Source organism: Cervus canadensis, chromosome 21 (genome assembly GCF_019320065.1).
Source record: "Cervus canadensis isolate Bull #8, Minnesota chromosome 21, ASM1932006v1, whole genome shotgun sequence".
Lineage (NCBI taxonomy): Eukaryota > Metazoa > Chordata > Mammalia > Artiodactyla > Cervidae > Cervus > Cervus canadensis.
In genome coordinates this window covers 40,756,135-40,778,804 of record NC_057406.1, presented here as the reverse complement: position 1 = coordinate 40,778,804, position 22,670 = coordinate 40,756,135, and the positions used below count along the sequence as shown (strand labels likewise).

The 22,670-nt window shown below is 38.9% G+C and overlaps 1 protein-coding gene across 10 annotated transcripts in view; it reads right to left on the bottom strand.

Annotated features, from left to right (window-relative positions):
• The window catches only part of BICD1 (BICD cargo adaptor 1), a 246,604-nt gene that overhangs the window by 48,590 nt on the left and 175,344 nt on the right, over nucleotides 1-22,670 (bottom strand). For all 10 annotated transcript variants that reach the window (XM_043440940.1, XM_043440941.1, XM_043440943.1 and 7 more), the window contains exon 4: nucleotides 7,461-7,886. In XM_043440940.1, the coding sequence (XP_043296875.1) occupies nucleotides 7,461-7,886 (426 nt within the window). The remainder of the gene's footprint in view (nucleotides 1-7,460; nucleotides 7,887-22,670) is intronic.

Genomic DNA, 22,670 nt, shown 5'->3' with positions numbered 1-22,670 from the left:
CCACACGGCATGCAGGACCTTAGTTCCCTGACCAGGGACTGAACCTGTGTACCCTGCAGTGGAAGCACAGAGCCCTAACCACTGGACCACCAGGGAAGTACCATCCCATAGAAATTATTTTTAATTTCACTGAGTGTTTACTTTTAAATAAACACATTAACATGTATCAAGTACTGATAAATTCTTTTGTGAAGGAACAAAAGAACAGATAGCAGAATTTGCTCATTAATATTAGGACTTTCACAGGAAAAGAAATAAAAGCTGTTCTATGAGTTATTAATTTCCATAAAGTCTTTATCCTGGCCATCTGACTCTCAATTTGACACCTGAATGACTGGTGTGATTTTTGTAATGGGATACACAGTAAGGGCTTCCCAGGTGGTGTCAGTGGTAAAGAACCTGCCTGTCAATGCAGAAGACATAAGAGACTTGGGTTCGATCCCTGGATTGGGACGATCCCCTGGAGGAGGTCATAGCAACCCATTCCAGTATTCTTGCCTGGAGAATCCCATTCCTGAGGAGCCTGGCGAGCTATGGTCCATAGGGTCACAAAGAGTTGGACATGACTGAAGTGACTTAGCAGATAAATAGTATGAGTATGCAAAACAGAACTCAGAAATAAATAATTTATTCTTCTATGCATGAAATGAAGCAACCCTGGCAAATCTGTGCCCTAAGAAACAAGGACATGAGAGCTATGAAAAAAGATCAGCCTAGAACCAAGAAACATGAGGACAGGGAATCTAGTAGTTGGGAAAGAAGGCAATATCTTTTAGACAGTGTGATGAGACGGAATCTCTTCCTATCTCTTTCTGTCTCTCTCTCTCACACACACATGTATGCAAGTTAGAAAGCTGGACAAAGACTCAAAAAAAAAAGGGCTAGGGGGAAGGACTGTTTCAAGTCATTCTAAGAGCCAATATTACTCTGATACCGAAACCAGACTAAGAAAAGAAAACCCCAGGCCAGTGTCTCTTACGAATACAGACACAAAAATCTTGAACAAAATACTTGCAAACTGAATCCACCAATATATAAAAAAGGGCTAAAAAACATGACCAAGTGGGGTTCTTTTCGGTGTAATGAACTGACTGTGGTGATGACTGCACAACTGTGTGATTTACTAAAAAACATTGAATTATACTCTTTAAATGGGTGGATTGTGTGAATAATCACCATAAAGCAGTTTTTAAAAAAAACTATATAGACTCATCCCTTGTTATTCGATCATGGATGCTTTTATTATGCTTACTGGTGGATGGTTTTAAAAAAAGTAAGACTTCTGAGAAATATGTTTGCCTAAAGCTTATTAAAGGTAATCTTTAACTGTAAAGTTTATAATAGTTTGACAACTGAAGCTGTCAACTTTGTCCTAGGAAACTGTATTTGTCACATTATGTTTTAAAAACCAGGAACTGACCAATCTTGTCTTAATTAATTTCACCTCATAAATATTCTGTGAGTCTTTGTTAAACACAGATATTTCATTGGTTTGACTCTCTTTCTGTGTAGCAACTCCACTTCTAAGGCTTTTGACTTTGAGCAAATGACATAACATATTTGTGCCTCAGTTTCCCTGTCTGTAAAATGGGGATAACACCACATTACCTCTTAGTTGTTATAAACACCCACCAATAAAGCAAACATACATAAATTGCTTTGAACTCTTTGGAGACATACATAAAATTTCCATCACTGTAGGAAAAATTAAAATTGCCTTTAACAAACTGTATCTGAACACAATATGAATCATCATTTCTTCCACATCCATAAGGAAACAACAAATCTTATTAATTTCAGTTTTACAGAAATATTACTGTTTTCTCACATCACTTGTGAAATTACATAGCTAGAATGATATTGAAGAAAACAATCCAGAGAGTTTCTCCTGTTTAGTCTGACTCTGTATGATATGAAGTTGAGTTGAGTTCAGTTCAGTTGCTCAGTCGTGTCCGACTCTTTGCGACCCCATGGACTGCAGCACGCCAGGCTGCATGAACAGAAGTTCACAGTGAACAGAGGTTATTTATCAAAGGTAGAAATTTCAGCACAAGCATAGAGACTCCTTCAATAGATTATATTATTTAGTGTTCCCAGGCTTATTTTCATTCTAATAAAATGAGTTAAGCAACTTGTCACTGGGAATTATTATTATATTCTATTTGAAATAATTGAGTTTTGATGGTGATCCAGCTCTGGGAGTCACTATTTAAATCGTAGTCAGCATGGGTTTTTGTATTTATTATTACCGTTTCCCAGCAGATGGCAGTATGATACCTTGAAAAAAAAAAAAAGGTCCACTTCCTCAAGACAATACTGCCATCTCCATCTGCTGGGAAACGGTAATTATAAATATAAAGGGGATCTCCCCCCCCCCCCACCCCCCGCCATTTCCAAGCAAGGTATCATAGAGACTAATGGTGGGGGCTAGTTTATTATCTTCCCCTTTGTAAACGCACCTCAGAGAAGTGAAGCAGTTCACCCAACATTCCTGATAGCCATGGCTGAAACATAGGTTTGTTTTATTTTTCTTTTCAGAAAGAAGTTAAGTAAATACTCTTAGATGGGAAAACAATATATATGCACAGATGGAATCTTATAAGTTAAGAAAAAGATGATAGGCTTTGACTCAGGCCTGCTGTTTTCAAAAGGTTTCTTTAACCCTAAGAAAATCTTAAAAGCTGCATATTCTCTGGTAGAGTGTGTTATATCCCTGTCTCTGCCCTTCTACAAATGAAATTAAATTTGTTTTTCACTTGTGAATCTGTCTTCACTTTAATTATTAGACCAGCCAAAGAACCTAGAAGGGTAGAGGGGAAAATTTTTTCCATCCCTACACTTTCTATAGTCAGAATATTTAATTTCAAAACACATCTGGCCCCAAGTGTTTCAGATGGCCACAGTGAAAGTGCATTTTATTGCCTCCTCTGTAGGTCCAAAACAGTGATACTGACACAGTATGTGTTACAAGGGGCTGAGAAATGGAATATTTCCTGCCATATCAGGAAACAAAAGATGTCACAGCCATCAGCAATTGCACCCACAACTGCAGATGAACTGGTGAGCCCTGAAGGAACTCAGGAAGGAAAGAATACCTGCTATCTAGCAGCCATCAGACTGCAGCCACTTCCAACAGTGAACCCTGAGAAAAGTCAGGATGTGAAAACAGAGGATACTGGCCCCAGACAGCTGAGGTGCATATCAAAGGAATGATTTCAGTGAGCCCAGACTCTTGCATCTTTCCTTACATGGAAAAGCACTAAATTCCTTAGATATCTGGTTTTCCTTTAATCAACAATAATCTTTTGACATTCAGACCATTTGCCCTTTGTTGCAAAACTTCTGTATAACCTGGCTCCTCCCCTTGCCTCCTCAGAGAATTTCTTTCAGGGTTACCTTTAATGATGCCTCCCAGGCTTGAAGTCCTAAAAATTGCCACTGTATAAAACATAACTCAACTTTTGAGGGGCTCACTTGGTAAAGAATCCACCTGTAATGAGGGAGACCTGGGTTTGATTCTTGGATTGGGAAGATCCCCTGGAGAAGGGAAAGGCTACCCACTCCAGTATTCTGGCCTGGAGAATTCCATGGACTGTATAGTCCCTAGGGTCGCAGAGTCAGACATGACTGAGCGAATTTTACTTCCCGTCACTTCTCAACTTGTACATTATGAATATTTTTAAAGTCAACAGCATCTATGTGGTGTTTCTTAGAATTACCATTTTATTTTCATGCACATCAGAGCCAACTGTAATAACTTCTAGGCAATGTCTACTGTAATGTTTATATAATTTACAGGAATTAAACACAAAGAGACACACAGCTAAGGAAAATCTCAGATTATAAAGAAATTATGCACGAGAGGATACGTTCCGCTATACTTGTGTTCAACAGTTCAAATGAGATAGGTTCTTACAAAAAATGTTGATTACAAGAAAAATAGGTGTTCACTTTACTTACAACAAAATTAGAAGTTACTGTTCCTAGTGTGAGACTGGAAGCTTCAAATTCATTCCTGTGTTAAGCCTGGTTTTTGTAACTAAATTAGAAGCATACTTTGGGAATAAAAGGCCCTATGAATGTCCCTCTACAGCTTAACAAATTGTCACATCAATTAAGTGCTCATGAAAGATTCAAAGGTACAAAGTTTTCTCATATATTAAAGAATAGTTTACAAAGTTAAGTTTTTCTCACTCTAAATTTTTGCTGAAAGAATATCATTTTGCAGACTGTCTCATACTTTGAGTTTTAACTGTCACCTTTCTGTATTCCTACCAGTGACCACATTACTCCCATGTGGGATTACAATCCTTGAGCTAATCACCCAATAGTAACAGTTAATAATATTAATAATAGTTAAATAAATGGAGTGCCTAACAAATTAAAGACACTGTGGAGTTGAAACAGTGATAATAGTTCATAATTATTGAGCATTTATCATGTGTTTGGCCTTGTACTAAGCACTCTATGTATGTTAATTTGTAAGTTCATGACACTTTGAGGAAAGTAAAACGTGTCCCAATTTTATGGGAGAAAATGCTGTTCTTCTAAGAATGACTCTCAACTAGAGGATGACCCTTGGGACATCTGAAATGTGTGGGACTTTTTGGTTAGCACATCTATGAGGGGAGGTAACTAGCATTTAATGGGTTGGGAGCAGAGATGCTAAACCTCCTGTAAATCATCAGCTAGGCTCAGACAATGAGGAACTACCCCATCACAAATTCTGCAAGGTGGTTCCCATTGAGAACCACTCTCTTGCTGAGAACTTGTTTTCCACCATTCTTTTTATTAAACTACTCTTCTCTTTTGGACTTTTGTATTCCCCAGTTCAGATGATATCTAGTATTATATAAAACTGAGAACAGCTCTGAGCTTTCAACCAAATAGGTGATCTGGTTGAAAACTGTCAAGCTCTTTTATACACAAAACCCCTACTTCCTCATAAATTTTACACACTGTCACCAAAATAAAAAGAAGCAAAAGCTTCCACTCAGTAACTTTTCATCCTAAAGCAACAAACATGATAGTTTCAGAAAAATTTTACATTAATTCTATTCAGTTTGAAGGCGTACATTCTTATAAATACATATCACATAGAAAATTTTTTTACAAGGAAATGTTTTCTATTCACTTGCATATATTAGTGTAAACTAATAGAAAAATATTAACTACACAGAACTGGACTTTGCAGCCAACTAAATCTATAAGAAATTAATTTTCTTCCAGTGTCCATATTTTCTTATCTTGATTGAAATTGAACACTGAGAAAACAAATTCTCACTAATTATCTTTCAGCAGCTAAAAGCACTGGGCAGGTAAAGTTAAAAGTAAAAGGATATGTTAACTCCTGATATAGTATTAAAAATAAGTCTATTATATTAATTTCATTGGTTCTCTAGTCTCATTTATTTCTGCTAACTACATTTTCAGTAATCATTTCTGTAGATGCAGAAAATTATAAGCCCTGTTTGCTATAAAAATAAGTGATTGCCAGAGTCTTCAGGCCACTAAATATCAGCTTCATGCGAAGAACCTTGGCAGGAAAACAGACTGAAGAATAACCTGATCATCAAAAAAGCAAGAGAGTTCCACAAAAACATCTATTTCTGCTTTATTGACTATGCCAAAGCCTTTGACTGTGTAGATCACAATAAACTGTGGAAAATTCTGAAAGAGATGGTAATACCAGACCACCTGACCTGCCTCTTGAGAAACCTGTATGCAGGTCAGGAAGCAACAGTTAGAACTGGACATGGAACAATAGACTGGTTCCAAATAGGAAAAGGAGTATGTCAAGTCTGTATATTTTCACCCTGCTTATTTAACTTACATGCAGAGTACAGCATGAGAAACGCTGGGCTGAATGAAGCACAAGCTGGAATCAAGATTGCCAGGAGAAATATCAATAACCTCAGATATGCAGATGATACTACACTTATGGCAGAAAGTGAAGAAGAACTAAAGAGCCTCTTGATGAAAGTAGAAGAGGAAAGTGAAAAAGTTGGCTTAAAGCTCAACATTCAGAAAACTAAGATCATGGCATCTGGTCCCATCACTTCATGGCAAATAGATGGGGAAACAGTGGCAGACTTTATTTTTTTGGGCTCCAAAATCACTGCAGATGGTGACTGCAGCCATGAAATTAAAAGATGCTTACTCCTTGGAAGGAAAGTTATGACCAACCTAGACAGCATATTAAAAAGCAGAGACATTACTTTGCCAACAAAGGTCCGTCTAGTCAAAGCTATGGTTTTTCCAGTAGTCATGTATGGACGTGAGAGTTGGACTATAAAGAATGCTGAGTGCCAAAGAATTGATGCTTTTGAACTGTGGTGTTAGAGAAGATTCTTGAGAGTCTCTTGGACTGCAAGGAGATCCAACCAGTCAATCCTAAAAGAAATCAATTCCGAATATTCACTGGAAAGACTGATGCTGAAGCTAGCACTCCAATACTTTGGCCACCTGATGTGAAGAGCTGAGTCATTTGAAAAGACCCTGATGCTGGGAAATATCGAAGGCGGGAGGAGAAGGGGACGACAGAGGATGAGATGGTGGGATGGCATCACCGACTCAATGGACATGAGTTTGAGTAAACTCCCGGAGTTGGTGATGGACAGGGATGCCTGGCGTGCTGCGGTCTATGGGGTCACAAAGAGTCAGACATGACTGAGTGACTGAACTGAACTGAACTGAATCACCTGACAAGCTTGTTGAATTAGATTCCTGGCTCAATAGACCTGTGAAGAGCCCAACAATTGTCTCCTCAGAAGCCCTCACGAGATGGTGGCTGTTGGTGATGCTGTTCCTCAGACAGCATTTCCATTATCACAGGATTAAGGTATGGTCGGGAGGCAAGACTCTACACTATTAACAGAAAGCCATTTCATAGTGACATAAGCTTAAAGACTGGGACTGTCCCCAAGTTGTTTGATTTGAAGATGTTACAATTTTAAGGCTTAGCTCATATACGAGTAAGAATGCTTTGGTTTCAGATTTACACCTCTTCCGTATTTTTAATCATACAATATCCTAGCTAGTTTGTATAAAGAAAATCCTTCTTGCCTTTTAGAGCTTAAAATACTGTTGTGAAGTATAACCATTAATCTTGAATATATACATAGAGTTGCTTGTGATGGGAAACTTCATTTCCTATCATTTCTCCTGTATAAAGCTTTTGAATTTTTGTGTGTGAGAAATTCATCAAGATGCCATCATTCTCCCTTCACACTCAATTGCCATCTAATTTATCTAAGGGATAAATTTCATAAAACAATGTAAATGAGAGATTCTCTTAACACCACTTTTGTATCTTTCTAAAATATTGTACTTTCAAAGTGGCTAATTAAAGAATATTTTAAAAAGTAATCTGGAAGTGAAACATGACAATAAGAAATCCAACACCATGCTACACATAACTTACAGAAAAGTCACTAAACAAGCCTAAACAAAGTTCTTACCTGCATAAGTTGCTGCTTCAATTTCTGTATTTCTGAAATGTTCAGCTCACTGAACAAGTCAGAAACAGGGTGGAGAGACTCTCCTTTCCTTAAAGTGGGAGTCCGATAGTCTCCATTCAGTTTCACAAGGGGCCCGTGGATATGTCCGTTCATTTTGTCATCATTGTTGGGTTCACTCCCATCCTCAGCAAACTTGAGCCCATCCACTGAGATGCTGATATGGTTATCATTGAGGGTGATATATTGGGACAGCTCCTTCCGCAGGCTGTTCTTTTGCTCCCTTTCATTTTTTAAGGTCTCAAGGGCTTCTTCCAGTTGGTGCTCAGCGATCTCTTTCAACCGGATGGCATCTTCCAGTTGGCTGTTCAGCAGCACCGTCTCCTCCTCAAATCGCTTAATCTCATGCTTTAAGCCTTCATATTCAACCTGAATCAGATAGGATAAAGAAGATTCATAAAACTAAAATTTGGGTCTTACAAAACTGCCATTAAACACTCTAGTGGACCTAACATTTAAAAAATTAAAAGTCTACAAAATAAATCTAAAAAGCACATGATATATACACATTTAAGGTAACACAGAATGGTTTCTTTAGATTTCCATATATATAAATTCAGTTCCTAGCAGAAATGAAAAAGGTACCTCTCTTAGAATTTCTTTTATAGGTTCCAATGATCAAAAGGGGATACTATTTGCCTAATAAATCAATAACATGTTTTGTAGTAGTATATCAGAATACTCACAATCCAAGAAAAGACTTTTATCATCACTATTACTTTGTTTTAAATTATTAATAATAAGGACATTTTTATACTCAGGGCTAAGTTAAAAGATCACAGTATGAATATAATCTCGATAAAATATGTATGAGAGTAAGATGAGAAAGCAAGAAGTACTTCACATGTTTAAGGAAAGAATCTGGAATAACAGTGCCAATTACTCCAAAACAAAAGTGGAAGTGGATCAAGATAGTAGAGCAGGAGGACATGGATCTCACCTCCTCCCCATAACACATCAAAAATACATCTGCATGTGGAACAATTCTCACAGAAAACCAACTGGAGACTGGCAGAAGATCTCTCACACAAGCAAAGCTGCAAGAAAGATCCCCCCATAACTAGGTGATTGTGTGCCAGCCCTGGCAGCTCTGCTTCAGGATGCCAGCTGGACAGACTTGGCGTCAGGCTTCAGATTGTGTTCAAGTCTGCTGTACATGTCTTGTTTTAGGACCAGACTTGCAGGGTCACGCTTCCTGGGGCATGGTTTTCTCATTGTGATACAGGAAAATAAGGGGATAAGTCAAACCGAGGTAGGATGTCTGAAATCTGTGTTCCATTATGTCTGCTAATATTCCAATGTCAATGGAGCCGACGAATTTACTCTGCTACTTTTAAGGCACTGCCAGCTTATGGCAGTGGGAGAGAGTAAAGAATTGAGAACAATCTAAATCCACCACACACTTTTATAATCACACAATGACACTTTTTAAAAAAAACTTTTTATTGTGGGTAATGTAAAAATACTCAAGTAGTGAGAAGAGTTCAATGACTCCCAGGAAACCCACCACTCAGTTTCAACAATCATCAACTCCTGGCTATTTCTTTCATTTACATTTTCATTCACTCTCCTAGTTGGATTTATTAACTCCAAGATATCACATACTTAAGGATCTATCTCTAAAAGATGACTTTTAAAAAAAAAGCATAGCCATAATTCCTTAAATAATTTCTTCAGAACAAGATATAATCTTAGTTATCAAAAATGATGTCAACAATAAGTTTGGGGGAGGGAGGTTCAGGATGGGAAACACATGTACACCCGTGGCTGATTCATGGCAATGTATGGCAAGACCACTACAATATTGTAAAGTAATTAGCCTCCAATTAAAATGAATAAATTTATAAAAAAAAAAACATGAAATGCTTAAAAAAAATATTAGATGTAGAACTTCCTACAAAAAAAAAAGTTTGTATTGATATAGGAAATAAATAAAACTCAGTGAAAAAGGATAATATATTATTACAACCATGCAATACATGAGATCAAATGGAAATTTAAGAAAATGTTAACAGTTGATCTTTAATGGTGGGAATAAAGGTGATTTTTAAGAAAAAAAATACATATATATTGTTATCAATATAATATTCTTTAGAATTACAACCAAATAAGAGCCTGTTCAAACACCTCCTTGGTTGTGAAGGTCCACAAATGAAAGAGATATCCCATTCTGAACACAACTGCCTTCTTTGGGGCCTTTTCCATGGCTCTTGCCACAGGCCATCTTTTAATAAGTGTTTTTATCTCCACAACTACTAGGAGGAAATATTTTTTATGCACCTAGGTCTCCCTCAGAGTGCTTTAATATCCCTTCTTGCATCTCAATAAAATTCTGCTCTTGATAAATATTTGCTGAATAAACTATTGTGAATAAAAAATAAAATAAAAAAATATGACAATGTCAGTTATGATTTTAGATAGTAATATGAACTATGTTTACCTTTAAATATATTTTAATATTTATATTACCTTAAACTTTTGTTTTGTAAAGGATTTTAAAAACCAAAGGACAAGGCTTCCCTGGTGGTCTAGTGGTTGAGAATCTGCTTGCCAATGCAGGGGTCACAGGTTTGATCCCTGGTCTGTGAAGATTCCTGCAGGTCCCAGAGCATCTAAGCTCATGTGTCACAACTACTGAGCCCATGCGCTGCCATTACTGAAGCCACATGCCTAGAGCCAGTGCTCTGCAACAAGAGAAACCATGGCAACGAGAAGCCCAGGAACTGCAACAAAGAGTAGTACCCCTTTGTCAGAACCAGAGAAAACCTGTGCACAGCAACGATGACCCAGCACAAACAAAATAAATAAATACATCTTAAAACAAATAAAAAAACAAAAAACCACTAAAGGATAGAGATCATAGATAATGATCATTTTCATATATTTGTATTCCTTTCCATGCCCCTACCCCTTCTTCACATAATCTCAATTCAGTGGCTTGTCTTGCAAACTTTAGGATAAGAGTCTTGATACAGATTTAATTAGGGTGTAGGTTTGGCTGATGTAAGAGAGAACTCAATAAGAGTGACTTATTTGAGATAGAAATTTGTTTCTCTCACGTGTAAGAGTACGGAGGTAAACTGTCAAGTTTTAGCATTCAAAAAACTAAGATCATGGCATCTGGTTCTATTACTTCATGGCAAATAAAAGGGGAAAAAATGGACACAGTGACAGATTTTATTTTCTTGGGCTCCAAAATCACTGAGGACAGTGACCGAAGCCGTGAAATTAAAAAGACGCTGCTCCTTTGAAGAAAAGCTATGACAAACCTGGACAGTGTATTAAAAACAGAGACATTATATTGCTGACAAAGGTCCAACAAAGGTATAGTCAAAGCTATGGTTTCTCCAGTAGTCATGTATGGATGTGAGAGCTGGATTATAAAGAAGGCTGAGCACAGAAGAACTGATGTTTTTGAACTGTGGTGCTAGAGAAGACTCCTGAGAGTCCCTTGGACTGCAAAGAGATCAAACCAGTCAATCTTAAAGAAATCAACCTTGAATATTCATTGGAAGGACTGATGCTGAAGCTCCAATACTTTGGCCACCTGATGCGAACAGTCGACTCACTGGAAAAGACTCTGATGCTGGGAAACATTGAGGCCAAGAGGGGAATGGGGCAACAGAGGATGAGATGGTTGGATGGCATCACCAACTCAATGAATATGAGTTTGAGGAAACTCTGGGAGATAGTGATGGACAGGGAAGCCTGGTATACTACAGTCCATAGAGGTGCAAAGAGTCAGACACGACTTAGTGAGTGAACAGCATTGAACAGTCAAGGGTCAGTATAAAATCTCTGTTTAATGAGGCCATCCAAGAATCAGACTCCTCCCATCTTATTGCACTGCCTCCTACACTAGTCTACAAGATCTAAGGTTGCTTGACTTCTTGATCATGTTCCAAGCAGTGGGACAAAATAAGGGTACACCCTCCTGTCTCTTTAAAGACCTGTCTCAGAGTCTTGGCCATATCATTTCTCTTCATATCCCATTGGCTAGTACCAGTTGCAAAGAAGGTGAAGAATGTAGTCTTCACTCTCAGTAGGCTTGTGCCCAGTTAAAAATTGGGTAATATATTGGAAGAAGGAAACAATGGATATTGATGGATAGTCAGCACTCACCACCACTCACTTAGACAGTGGTGTCCCGTGGAAATTCACAGGTCCATGATAGAATCATTTAAAAGAGTCAAATCATAAAATTTTCTTAGTATAACAGAGTCTGTTTCCTTGTATCATGGTTTCTTCCAGGCCTTATGTACTGTAAAGTCATCTTCCTCCTGACCTTTACCTTTTCTACCCCTGGACAAATTAGGACACTGGCTTGCCAGACTTTCCCAGTATTTCCAGCAATCTTTTGACTGGCCTCAGATTATGTGATAGCTTACATTTGCAGATATTAATTTAGTTGGCAATGCAGAAATTTTATCCTGTAATCCTTGATAGACTGATGTCTTAGACCAGGCATTTTCAAATATTACTGTGTCCTCTGGACTAAATCTAGCTCACAGCCTATTTTTGTAAGCAAAGTTTTATTGGAATATAGTCACACTATTTTGTTTTTATATTGTCTATGGCTGCTTTTCACACCAGAACGGCAGAGCAGGGTAGTTGCAAGAAAGAATATATGGCTTGCAAAAACTAACATGTTTGCTACCTAACCCTTCTTAGAAAAATTTTGCTGACTCCTGGTCTACAGGAGGAAGGAAGAAAGACATTAATTAATGAAGTAAGACATTAATTTAGTTTGTAATGTAGATTTTTTTATTCTGTAATTTTTACGTAATTGATAGCAGAATTTCCTTACGACTTGATCTCTTTCTATCTGGTCAGCTTCACTCACACTCACTCAAATGTGGCTTGTCCTTCTATTTACCCAGCTGTTTCATGTTTCTCTGCCAGGCAAAGACAGTCTTTTGGAAAACTCTTATTCATTCTTCAAGACCCAAATCAAGACTCTGATACTAACTGAAGTCTTTGTTGACCCACTCAGGCAAACAAATCACTCTATTCTTGTACCGTTACAGCAAGGCTGCATCATAGGATTAGAATCACAGCAAAGTGGAAGCACCAGAAATAGAATGGGAAGGCACTTAAAAATTGGTAATTGACATTTTGAAGACAGCATCAAAGTAGTCACCATTATAAAAATCAATACTTTGCTGCATTTGCTTACAACAACTTCATAGTTTAGTAATTCTATTTTTAACTACTTGAGGGTTGGAGACAGCATTTAACACTGCAATCTTTTCAGAGTTTCAGAACTCTAAAGATCTTTTGTTTTCTTTTTGGGTTTTATTTGGGAACTGTGAAGATCTTAATTTCAACCTGTATGGCTAAACCTAACAGATAGCTTTACTCTTCAATTACATGAGACCCTAAGGAGATCAGTCCTGGGTGTTCTTTGGAAGGACTGATGTTGAAGCTGAAACTCCAATACTTCGGCCACCTCATGTGAAGAGTTGTCTCATTGGAAAAGACCCTGATGCTGGGAGGGGCTGGGGGCAGGAGGAGAAGGGGACAACAGGGGATGAGATGGCTGGATGGCATCACCGACTCGATGGACATGAGTTTGAGTAAACTCTGGGAGTTGGTGATGGACAGGGAGGCCTGGCGTGCTGCGATTCATGGGGTAGCAAAGAGTCGGACACGACTGAGTGACTGAACTGAACTGAACTGAACTAAGCTCTTTGAGCCAGTAACAGTGTTTTTTGTTCTCAAAAAAGTACATGACCTCTGTTCGACAAACCCACAGCAAACATTCTCAGTGGTGAAAAACTGAAAGCATTTCCTCTAAGATCAAGAATAAGACAAGGGTGCCCATCCTTGCAACTATTATACAACATAGCTTTGGAAGTCCTAGCCATGGCAATCAGAGAAGAAAAAGAAATGAAAAGAATCTAGATTGGAAAAGAAGATGTAAAACTCTGTTTGTAGATAACATGATACCATATGTAAGAAAACCTTAAAGATATCACTAGAAAATCATTCAATTCAGTTCACTTTAGTTGCTCAGTCATGTCTGACTCTTTGTGACCCCATGGACTGCAGCACGCCAGGCCTCCCTGTCCATCACCAACTCCCGGAATTTACTCAAATTCATGTCCATTGAGTCGGCGATGCCATTCAACCATCTCATCCTCTGTCGTCCCCTTCTCCTCCTGCCTTCAATCTTTCCCAGCATCAGGGTCTTTTCCAATGAGTCAGTTCTTTGCATGAGGTGGCCAAAGTATTGGAGTGTTAGCTTCAGCATCAGTCTTTTCAATGCATATTCAGGACTGATTTTCTTTAGGATGGACTGCTTGGATCTCTTTGTTGTCCAAGGGACTCTCAAGAGTCTTCTCCAGCACTACAGTTCAAAAGCATCAATTCTTCAGAGCTCAGCTTTCTTTATAGTCCAACTCTCATATCCATACACTACTACTGGAAAAACCATAGCTTTGACTAGATGGACCTTTGCTGGCAGAGTAATGTCTCTGTTTTTTAACATGCTGTCTAAGTTGGTCATAACTTTCCTTCCAAGTAGCAAGCATGTGTTAATTTCATGGCTGCAGTCACCATCTGTAGTGATTTTGGAGCCCCCCAAAATAAAGTCTGTCACTGTTTCCATTGTTTCCCCATCTGTTTGCCATGAATTGATGTGATCAGATGCCATGATCTTAGAGCTAATCAATGAATTTAGGAAAGCTGCAGGATACAAAATTAATACAGAAATTCTTTGAATTACTATGCACTAACAATGAAAAATCAGAAAGAGAAATGAAAGAAACTACACCATTCACCATTTCAACAAAAGAAGAAAATAAAATACCTAGGAATAAATCTACCTAATGAGCAAAAAGACCTACATGCAGAAAACTATAAGACTATGATGAAAGAAATAAAGATGGCACAGATAGATATATCATGCTCTTGGATTGGAAGAATCAATATTGTGAAAATAACTATACTACCCAAAGCCTTCTACAGATTCAGTGCAATCCCTATCAAATTACTAATAGCATTTTTCACAGAACTAGAATAAAAAAATTTACAGTTTGTTTGGAAACACAAAAGACCCTGAATAGCCAAAGCAATCTTGAGAAAGAAAAATGCAGCTGGAGGAATCTACCTTCCTGACTTTAGACTATACTATAAAGCTACCATCATCAAGCCAGTATGGTACTAGCACAAAAACAAAATATAGATCAATGGAACAAGATTAAGAGCCCACAGATAAGCTGACACAATTATGGGCAGCTTATCATTGACAACAGAGGCAAGAATATACAATGGAGAAAAGACAGCCCCTCTTTAATAAGTGGTGCTGGAAAAACTGGACAGCAAAGTGTAAAAGAATGAAATTAGAACACTTTCTAACACTATGCACAAAAATAAACTCAAAATGGATTAAAGACCTAAATGTAAGGCCAGAAACTAAAAACTCTTAGAGAAAAAAGGCAAAACACTCTTTGACATAAATCACAGCAAGATCCTCTTTGACTCATCTCCTAGATTAATGAAAATAAAAACAAAAATAAACAAATGGGGCCTAATTAAATGTAAAATCTTTTGCATAGCAAAGGAAACTATAAACAAGATGAAAAGACAACTCTCAGAATGGGAGAATATAATTGCAAAGGAAGCAACTGACAAAGGATTAATCTCCAAAATATATAAGCAATTCACGAAGTTCAACATCAGAAAAACAACCAACCCAAACAAACAAACAAACAAAAAGGGGCCAAAGTCCAAAAGCAAGGGTGGAAGCAGTCAGCACCAGGACCCCGCACTTGCTGGGTACCCTCCAAGATTCATGGTGAGGAGGATATTCTCCCTGTAAACCTCTCTTCTGAACTCGGATGCCCTGGGGAAGAAGTTTGTGCTTTTCAGTTCAGATGGTGGAGCAGAGGGAAGTGTGTTCATCTTCTCCTGTGAGAACACCAAAATTGCAACTAGCTGCTGAACAACCATCAACAGGAGGATGTTGACACCCACCAAGGAGATACTCTACATTCAAGGACAAAGGAAAAGCTGCAATGAGACGGTAGAAGGGGTGCAATCATGTTAAAATCAAAACCCATACCTGCCAGAGACTCTTATAGGGTACAAACAAAACCTTGTGCACACCAGGATCCAAGGAAAAGGAACAGTGATCCCCACAAGAGACTAAGTCAGACCTGTTTGTGAATGTCTGAGGGTCTCCCGTGGAGGCGTGGGTTAGCAGTGGCCTGCTGCAGGAACAGAGGCACTGGTAGCAGCAGTCCTAGTAGGCATGGCATGTGGCCTAAGTCTTCTTGGAGGAGGTTGCCATTAGCCCTACCATAGAGCTTGCAGCCCTACCATAAAGCTTCTGGCTGGGCAACCCACAAACTGGAGAATAATTATATCAAAGAAGTTTCTTGCACTGTTGCAAAGATTCTAGGCCTCACATTAGACTTCCCAACCTGGGGATCTGGCAAAAGGACTGGTAATCCCCAGGGAATCTGACTTTGAAGGTCAGAGGGATTTGATTACAGAATTTCCACAGGACTATGGAAATGGAGATTCTTGGAGGGCACAAACAAAACCTTGTGTGCACCAGGACCCAAGGGAAAGGAGCAGTGATCCCACAAGGGACTGAGTCAGACCTGCCTGAGTGTTTGGGGGTCTTCTGTGGAGGTATAGGTCAACAGTGGCCTGCCGTGGGGTCAGGGGCAGTGGCAGCAGCAGTCCAGGGAGACACATCTTGGCATCTCTTGGAGGAGGTCACCATTAGCCCTACTATAGAGTCTGCAGACTCCAGGACTGGGCTGCCTCGGGATAAACAACTAACAAGGAGGGAGCACAGTCCCACTCATCAACAGAAAATTGGTTTAAAGTTTTGCTGAGCATGGCCCGGCCCACCACAGCAAGACCCCGTTTTCCCTATGGAACACAGCCAGTCCCTCCCATCAGGAAGCTTGCACAAGCCTCTTATCCTCATCCATCAGAGGGCAGACAGAAGAAGCAAGAACTACAGTCTCATGGCCTACAGAAAGAAAACCACCATCACAGAAAACTAACCAAAATGATCACATGGATCACAGCCTTGTGTAACTCAATGAAGCTATGAGCCATGTAGTATAGAGCAGCCCAAGGGGGACAGGTCTAGTGGAGAGTCTGAGATGGGTCATGGTCTGACAAATTGTGGTCCACTGAAGAAGGGAATGGCAAACCACTTCAGTATTCTTGCCTTAAGAACCCCATGAACAGTATGAAAGGCAAAAAGATATGACACTGAAAGATGAACCGCCCTCAAGTCGGTAGGTGTCCAATATGCTACTAGGGAAGAGCAGAGAAATAACTCCAGAAAGAATGAAGAGGCTGAGCCAAAGTGGAAACAACACTGAGTTGTGGATGTGTCTGGTGGTGAAAGTAAAGCCAGTGCTGTAAGAACATAACTGCACAGGAACCTGGAATGTTAGGTCCATGAATCAAGGTAAACTGGATGTGGTCAAACAGGAGATGGCAAGAGTGAACATCGACATTATATGAATGAATCAGTGAACTAAAATGGAATGGAATGGATGAATTTAATTCAGATAACCATTATATCTACTACTGTGGGCAAGAATCCCTTAGAAGAAATGGAGTAGCCCTCACAGTCAACAAAAGAGTCTGAAATGCAGTAACTGGGTGTAGTCTCAACAATGACAGAATGATCTCGACTTACTTCCAAGGCAAACCATTCAACATCACAGTAATCCAAGCCTATGCCCCTACCACTAACGCCAAAGAAGCTGAAGTTAAAAGAGTCTACAAAGACCTACAAGACCTAGAACTAACACACACACAAACAAAAACAAAAACGTCCTTTTCATCAGGGAATTGGAATGCAAAAGTAGGAAGCCAAGAGATACCTGGACTAACAGGCAAGTTTGGTCTTAGAGTAAAAAATGTAGCAAGGCAAAGGCTAACAGATCTTTGCCAGGAGAACACACTGGTCACAGCAAACACCCTCTTCCAGCAACACAAGAGACAACTCTACACATGGACATCACCAGATGGTCAATATTGAAATCAGATGGATTATATACTTTGTAACTGAAGATGGAAAAGCTCTACACAGCTAGCAAAAACAAGACCTGGAGCTGACTATGGCTCAGTTCATTTGATCTCCTCATTGCAAAGTACAGACTTAAATTGAAGAAAGTAGGGAAAACCACTAGGCCATTCAAGCATGACCTAAATCAAATCCCGTATGATTATACAGTGGAAGTGAGAAATAGACTCAAGGAATTAGATCTGATAGAGAGAGTGCCTGAAGAACTATGGACTGAGGTTAGTAACATTGTACAGGAGGCAGTGATCAAAACCATCCCCAAGAAAAAGAAATGCAACAAGGCAAGATGGTTGTCTGAGAAGGCCTTACAAATAGCTGAGAAAAGAAGAGAAATGAAAAGTAAGGGAGAAAGGGAAAGATATACCCAACTAAATGCAGAGTTCCAGAGAATAGCAAGGAGAGATAAGAAAGTCTCCTTAAATGAACAATGCAAAGAACTAGAGGAAAACAATAGAATGGGAAAGACTAGCAATCACTTAAGGAAAATTAGAGATTCAAGGGAACATTTCATTCAAAGATAGGCATAATAAAGGACAGAAACAGTAAGGACCTAACAGAAAGCAGATGAGATTAAGAAGAGGTGGCAAGAATACACAGAAGAATTGTACAAAAATGGTCTTAATGAACTGGATAACCATGATGGTGTGGTCACTCACCTAGGAGACGTCCTGGAGTGTGAAGTCAAGTGGGCATTAGGAAGCATTACTACAAATAAAGCTAGTGGAGGTGATGGAATTCCATGAGCTATTTCAAATCCTAAAGGATAATGCTGTTAAAGGGCTGAACTCAATATGCCAGCACATTTGGAAAACTCAGCAATGGCCACAGTATTGGAAAAGGTCAGTTTTCATTCTAATCCCAAAGAAAGGCAGTGCCAAACAATATTCAAACTAGATACAATTGTGCTTATTTCACATGCTAGCAAGGTAATGCTCAATATTCTTCTGGCAAGGCTTCAAAAGTATGTGAACCAAGAACTTCCAGATGTACAAGTTGGATTTAGAAAAGGTAGCAGAACCGGAGATCCAATTGCCAACATCCATTGGATGATATAAAAAGCAAGAGAATTAAAAAAAAACACACTAGTTCTGCTTCATTGACTAAGCCTTTGACTGTGTGGATCACAGCAAACTGTGGAAAATTCTTAAAGGGACAGGAATACCAGACCACCTTACCTGTCTCATGAGAAACCCATATGCAGGTCAAGAGGCAACAGCTAGAGCTGGACAGGGAACAGCGTACTGGTTCCAAATTGGGAAAGCAGTATGACAAGGCTGTATATTGTCATACAGCTGCTTATTTAACATTTATGCAGATTACATCATGTGAAATGCCAGCTGGATGAATCACAAGCTGGATACAAGATTGCCAGAAGCATCAACAACCTCAGATATGCAGATGATGCTACTTCAATTGCAGAAAGTGAAGAGGAATTACAGAGCCTCTTGATGAGGGTAAAAGGGAGAGTGAAAAAGCTGGCTTAATCTCTATATTCAAAAAACGAAGATCATGGCATCTGGTTCCATCACTTCATGGCAAATAGAAGTGGAAAAAGTGGAAGCAGTGGCAGATTTTATTTTCTTAGACTCCAAAATCACTGAGGATGGTGACTGTAGCCAAGAAATTTAAAGACGTTTGTTCTTCGGAATAAAACTTATGACAAACCCAGACAGCGTATTAAAAAGCGAAGACATCACTTTGCTGACACAGATCCATATAGTCAAAGCTGTGGTGTTCCTAGTAGTCATGTATGGATGTGAGAGTTGGACCATAAAGAGAGGGCTGAAGTATTGATGATTTTGAATTGTGGTACTGGAGAAGACTCTTGATAGTCTGTTGCACTGCAAGGAGCTCAAACCAGTAAAGGAAATCAACCCTAACTATTCATAGAAAGGACTGATGCTAAAGCTGAAGTTCCAATACTCTGGCCACCTGATGGGAAGAGGAGACTCATTTGAAAAGACCCTGATTGTGGGAGAGATTGAAGGCAAAAGGAGAAGAGGGTGACAGAGGATGAGATGGTTAAATAGTATCACTGACTCTATGGACATGAATTAGAGCAAACTCTGGGGGATGGTGATGAACAGGAAGCCTCTTATGCTGCAGTTCATAGGGTTGCAAAGAGTTGGACACAACTTAGTGACTGAACAACAACAACCATATGGAATCTAGAAAAATGGTACTGATGAAACTATTTGCAGGGCAGGAATAGAGACACAGATGTAGAAAATGGACTTGTGGACACAGTGGGGGAAGAAGAGGGTGGGAGGGATTGAAAGCATAACACTGAACTATATATATTGCCATGTGTAAAAGAGATAGCCAGTGGGAAGTTGCTATATAACACAGAGAGCTCAGCCTTGCTCTGTGATGACCTAAGGGAGTGGGATGGGGGTAGAGCGAGAGGGAGGCTCAGGATGGAGGGGATGTATGTATACTTGTGGCTGACTCACATTGTTGTATGGCTGAATCCAACACAACATTGTAAAGCAATTATCCTCTAATTAAAGATAAATTAAAATAAATTTAAAAATATGGCTTCATAGAAAGCTACATCTGAAATATTGGTTAAATGAAATCAAACTGAATTGATTCCAGGGTCTCTTATGACATAATTACTTGATATAGAAATATATCCCTAGAGGAAATATTCTTCATAATGAAAATATAATTGAATTGTTAATTGAAAACCATAGTTTTCAGTGCTCAGACAATAAATATTGAGTGCCTTAGTTCAGTATGTGAGACATGAGGGACATGGAATTTATTATTTCTCTCTCCTACCATCACATCTCTAAAAATTGAATATGATTTCCTGTCCTATGTTAGTCCTTCCTCTATGTTAACCAATACTGGAACTAGGCATAAAAAACTAGCTACTTGAGTGAAAAACAAGCTCCTGGAAGATAACACTCAACTAAAACAGCTTCCTCAAGACTCCAATCAAGACCCTCACTTTGTTGTACCTCCCTACTCAAAGCTGTTATGTCATAAACTCTGTCTATCCCAACCACTTTCCCACCATGCAAGAGCCACCAGTTCAGATCCTCAAATCACATGAACATCCTTCCCCTGGACACCCCATTTTGAGATTCTGCTAAATCTCTATTGAGGTGATATCTTACTGCAAGAGGTCTAATTATCAGCTTTTTTTTTATCAATGAATTTTTCTGATGGTTTGTTGGGGAAATGACAATTGATACCTTCATATGACTTCTGCTTATTGCACTTTCAGATATTTGGGTTTGAGAAGTATAAAGGTATAAAGCATATTTAATATAAGGTAAGGTCTGGTTTTATTTTAGACAAAGTGAAGTGTAAGTTGCTCAGTTGTGTCCAACTCTTTGCGACCCCATGGACTGTCCAAGGAATTCTCCAGGCAACAATACTGGACTGGGTAGCCTTTCTCTTCTCCAGGGGATCTTCCCAACCTAGGGATTGAACCTAGGTATCCTGCATTGCAGGTGGATTCTTTACCAGCTGAGCCACAAGGGAAGCCCAAGAATACTGGAGTGGGTAACCTATCCCTTTTCCAGCGGATCTTTCTGATCCAGGAATCGAACCAGGGTCTCCTGCATTGCAGGCGGATTCTTTACCAACTGAGCTACTTGGGACGTAGACCCAAATGTGAGGAATGTGGCTAAAGTTTTCAGAGTCAACTCTTTGGTGTTCCTATACCTCATAATTAGGATCACAAATAAAAACTGACATGGTTAATAGTAACAATGTTAAATTTTAGTTTCCTCTCTAAGCTGACTTGTGGATGTAAGATAAAGAAAAAAAGTTTACTTATTCTTTCAACAATTATTTAATGCCTATTATGGACCAGGCCCTGTTTTAGGTGTTATGTTGTAATGAAGAGAGATAGAAACAGATTATAAAATATAGAAGCTACATAGGGAGTAAGAAGTGCTATTTAAACAATTATTTAGAAAATAATCTATTGATTGTTTAGTTTTTAGAACTAAACGCTTTACAATCCTAGCAGCTTTGCTATTTAGGGAAACCTCAAACCAGGCTGGAGGAGTATATTTTGTATAGGGAGTTTCAGTACAAAGCAACATTCAGACCAATTCTGAAAGTGAAAGCCAACCATTGTTATGTATTTGAATGCTAAATTCTGTAAATAAAGGCCAATAGGAAGAAAAAACCAAAATCAGCGTTTCGTTAATTAGGAGAAACATGTGGCACTCCAGTGCACCCACTTGTTAAATAAGCCAGAATGACCCTTTGTATGGAAAGTGATTTTAAATTAACTAATTAGACACTTAATTGGGAAAATTACAATATTACATCTAGAAAATAAAATTTAAAAGATGTATATATTTTCCTGTTTTTTTCCCCTAACTTCTGAGTTAAGCATTTGATTTCCATGTTTCAATTACTCATGGGAGGGCATGAGTTAACAGTAAACAGTAATCAGCCAGACTCGTAGTACAAATTCCCATAGAAATGGCATCTGGGCTAATGAATTCTCACAGGATACCTTGGCAGTCTTTCAAGAATACCTAATACTGGCCTAAATTAACCTCCTGATGACATCAGTCTACCACGCGCAGTGATGGGGTACCCTACAGTGCCGATGGGTGTTATCATACTCCCGCCTGTGCAGAGAGCTGTGAGGGCTTTAGGGATCAGGAGAAATGACCAATTTATTTGCACTTCAAGTCCTCTACATTCTTCATCAATAACAAAAAAACAAAACAACAAAAAAATACCCTTCTTATTTTAAGACACTTCTGAGAAACATATTTTTTTTAAAAATTTTCTAATTTTCTCCACTGTGAGCTCACTGACCTCAGCCAAATCAAGACCTGGGATCTCACATACTGCCAGCCTCAGCACACACAATGATTCATGGCTTAAAGGGAAAGGAATGAGGTAAAAACACATGGAATATATAGGTAACTCTTTTTTTTTTAATGGTCTAGAACCACCCCCTGCACTCCTTAGTAGACATCTTGCTCCCCAACACTGAGGGGAAGTGGCAATGATCAGAAATCAGATTTCAATTGTGTCAATACACGGAATTTTTTTTCCTTTTGGATTTTACCATTCCCATCTTCATCTTTATATCTATCAAAACCACA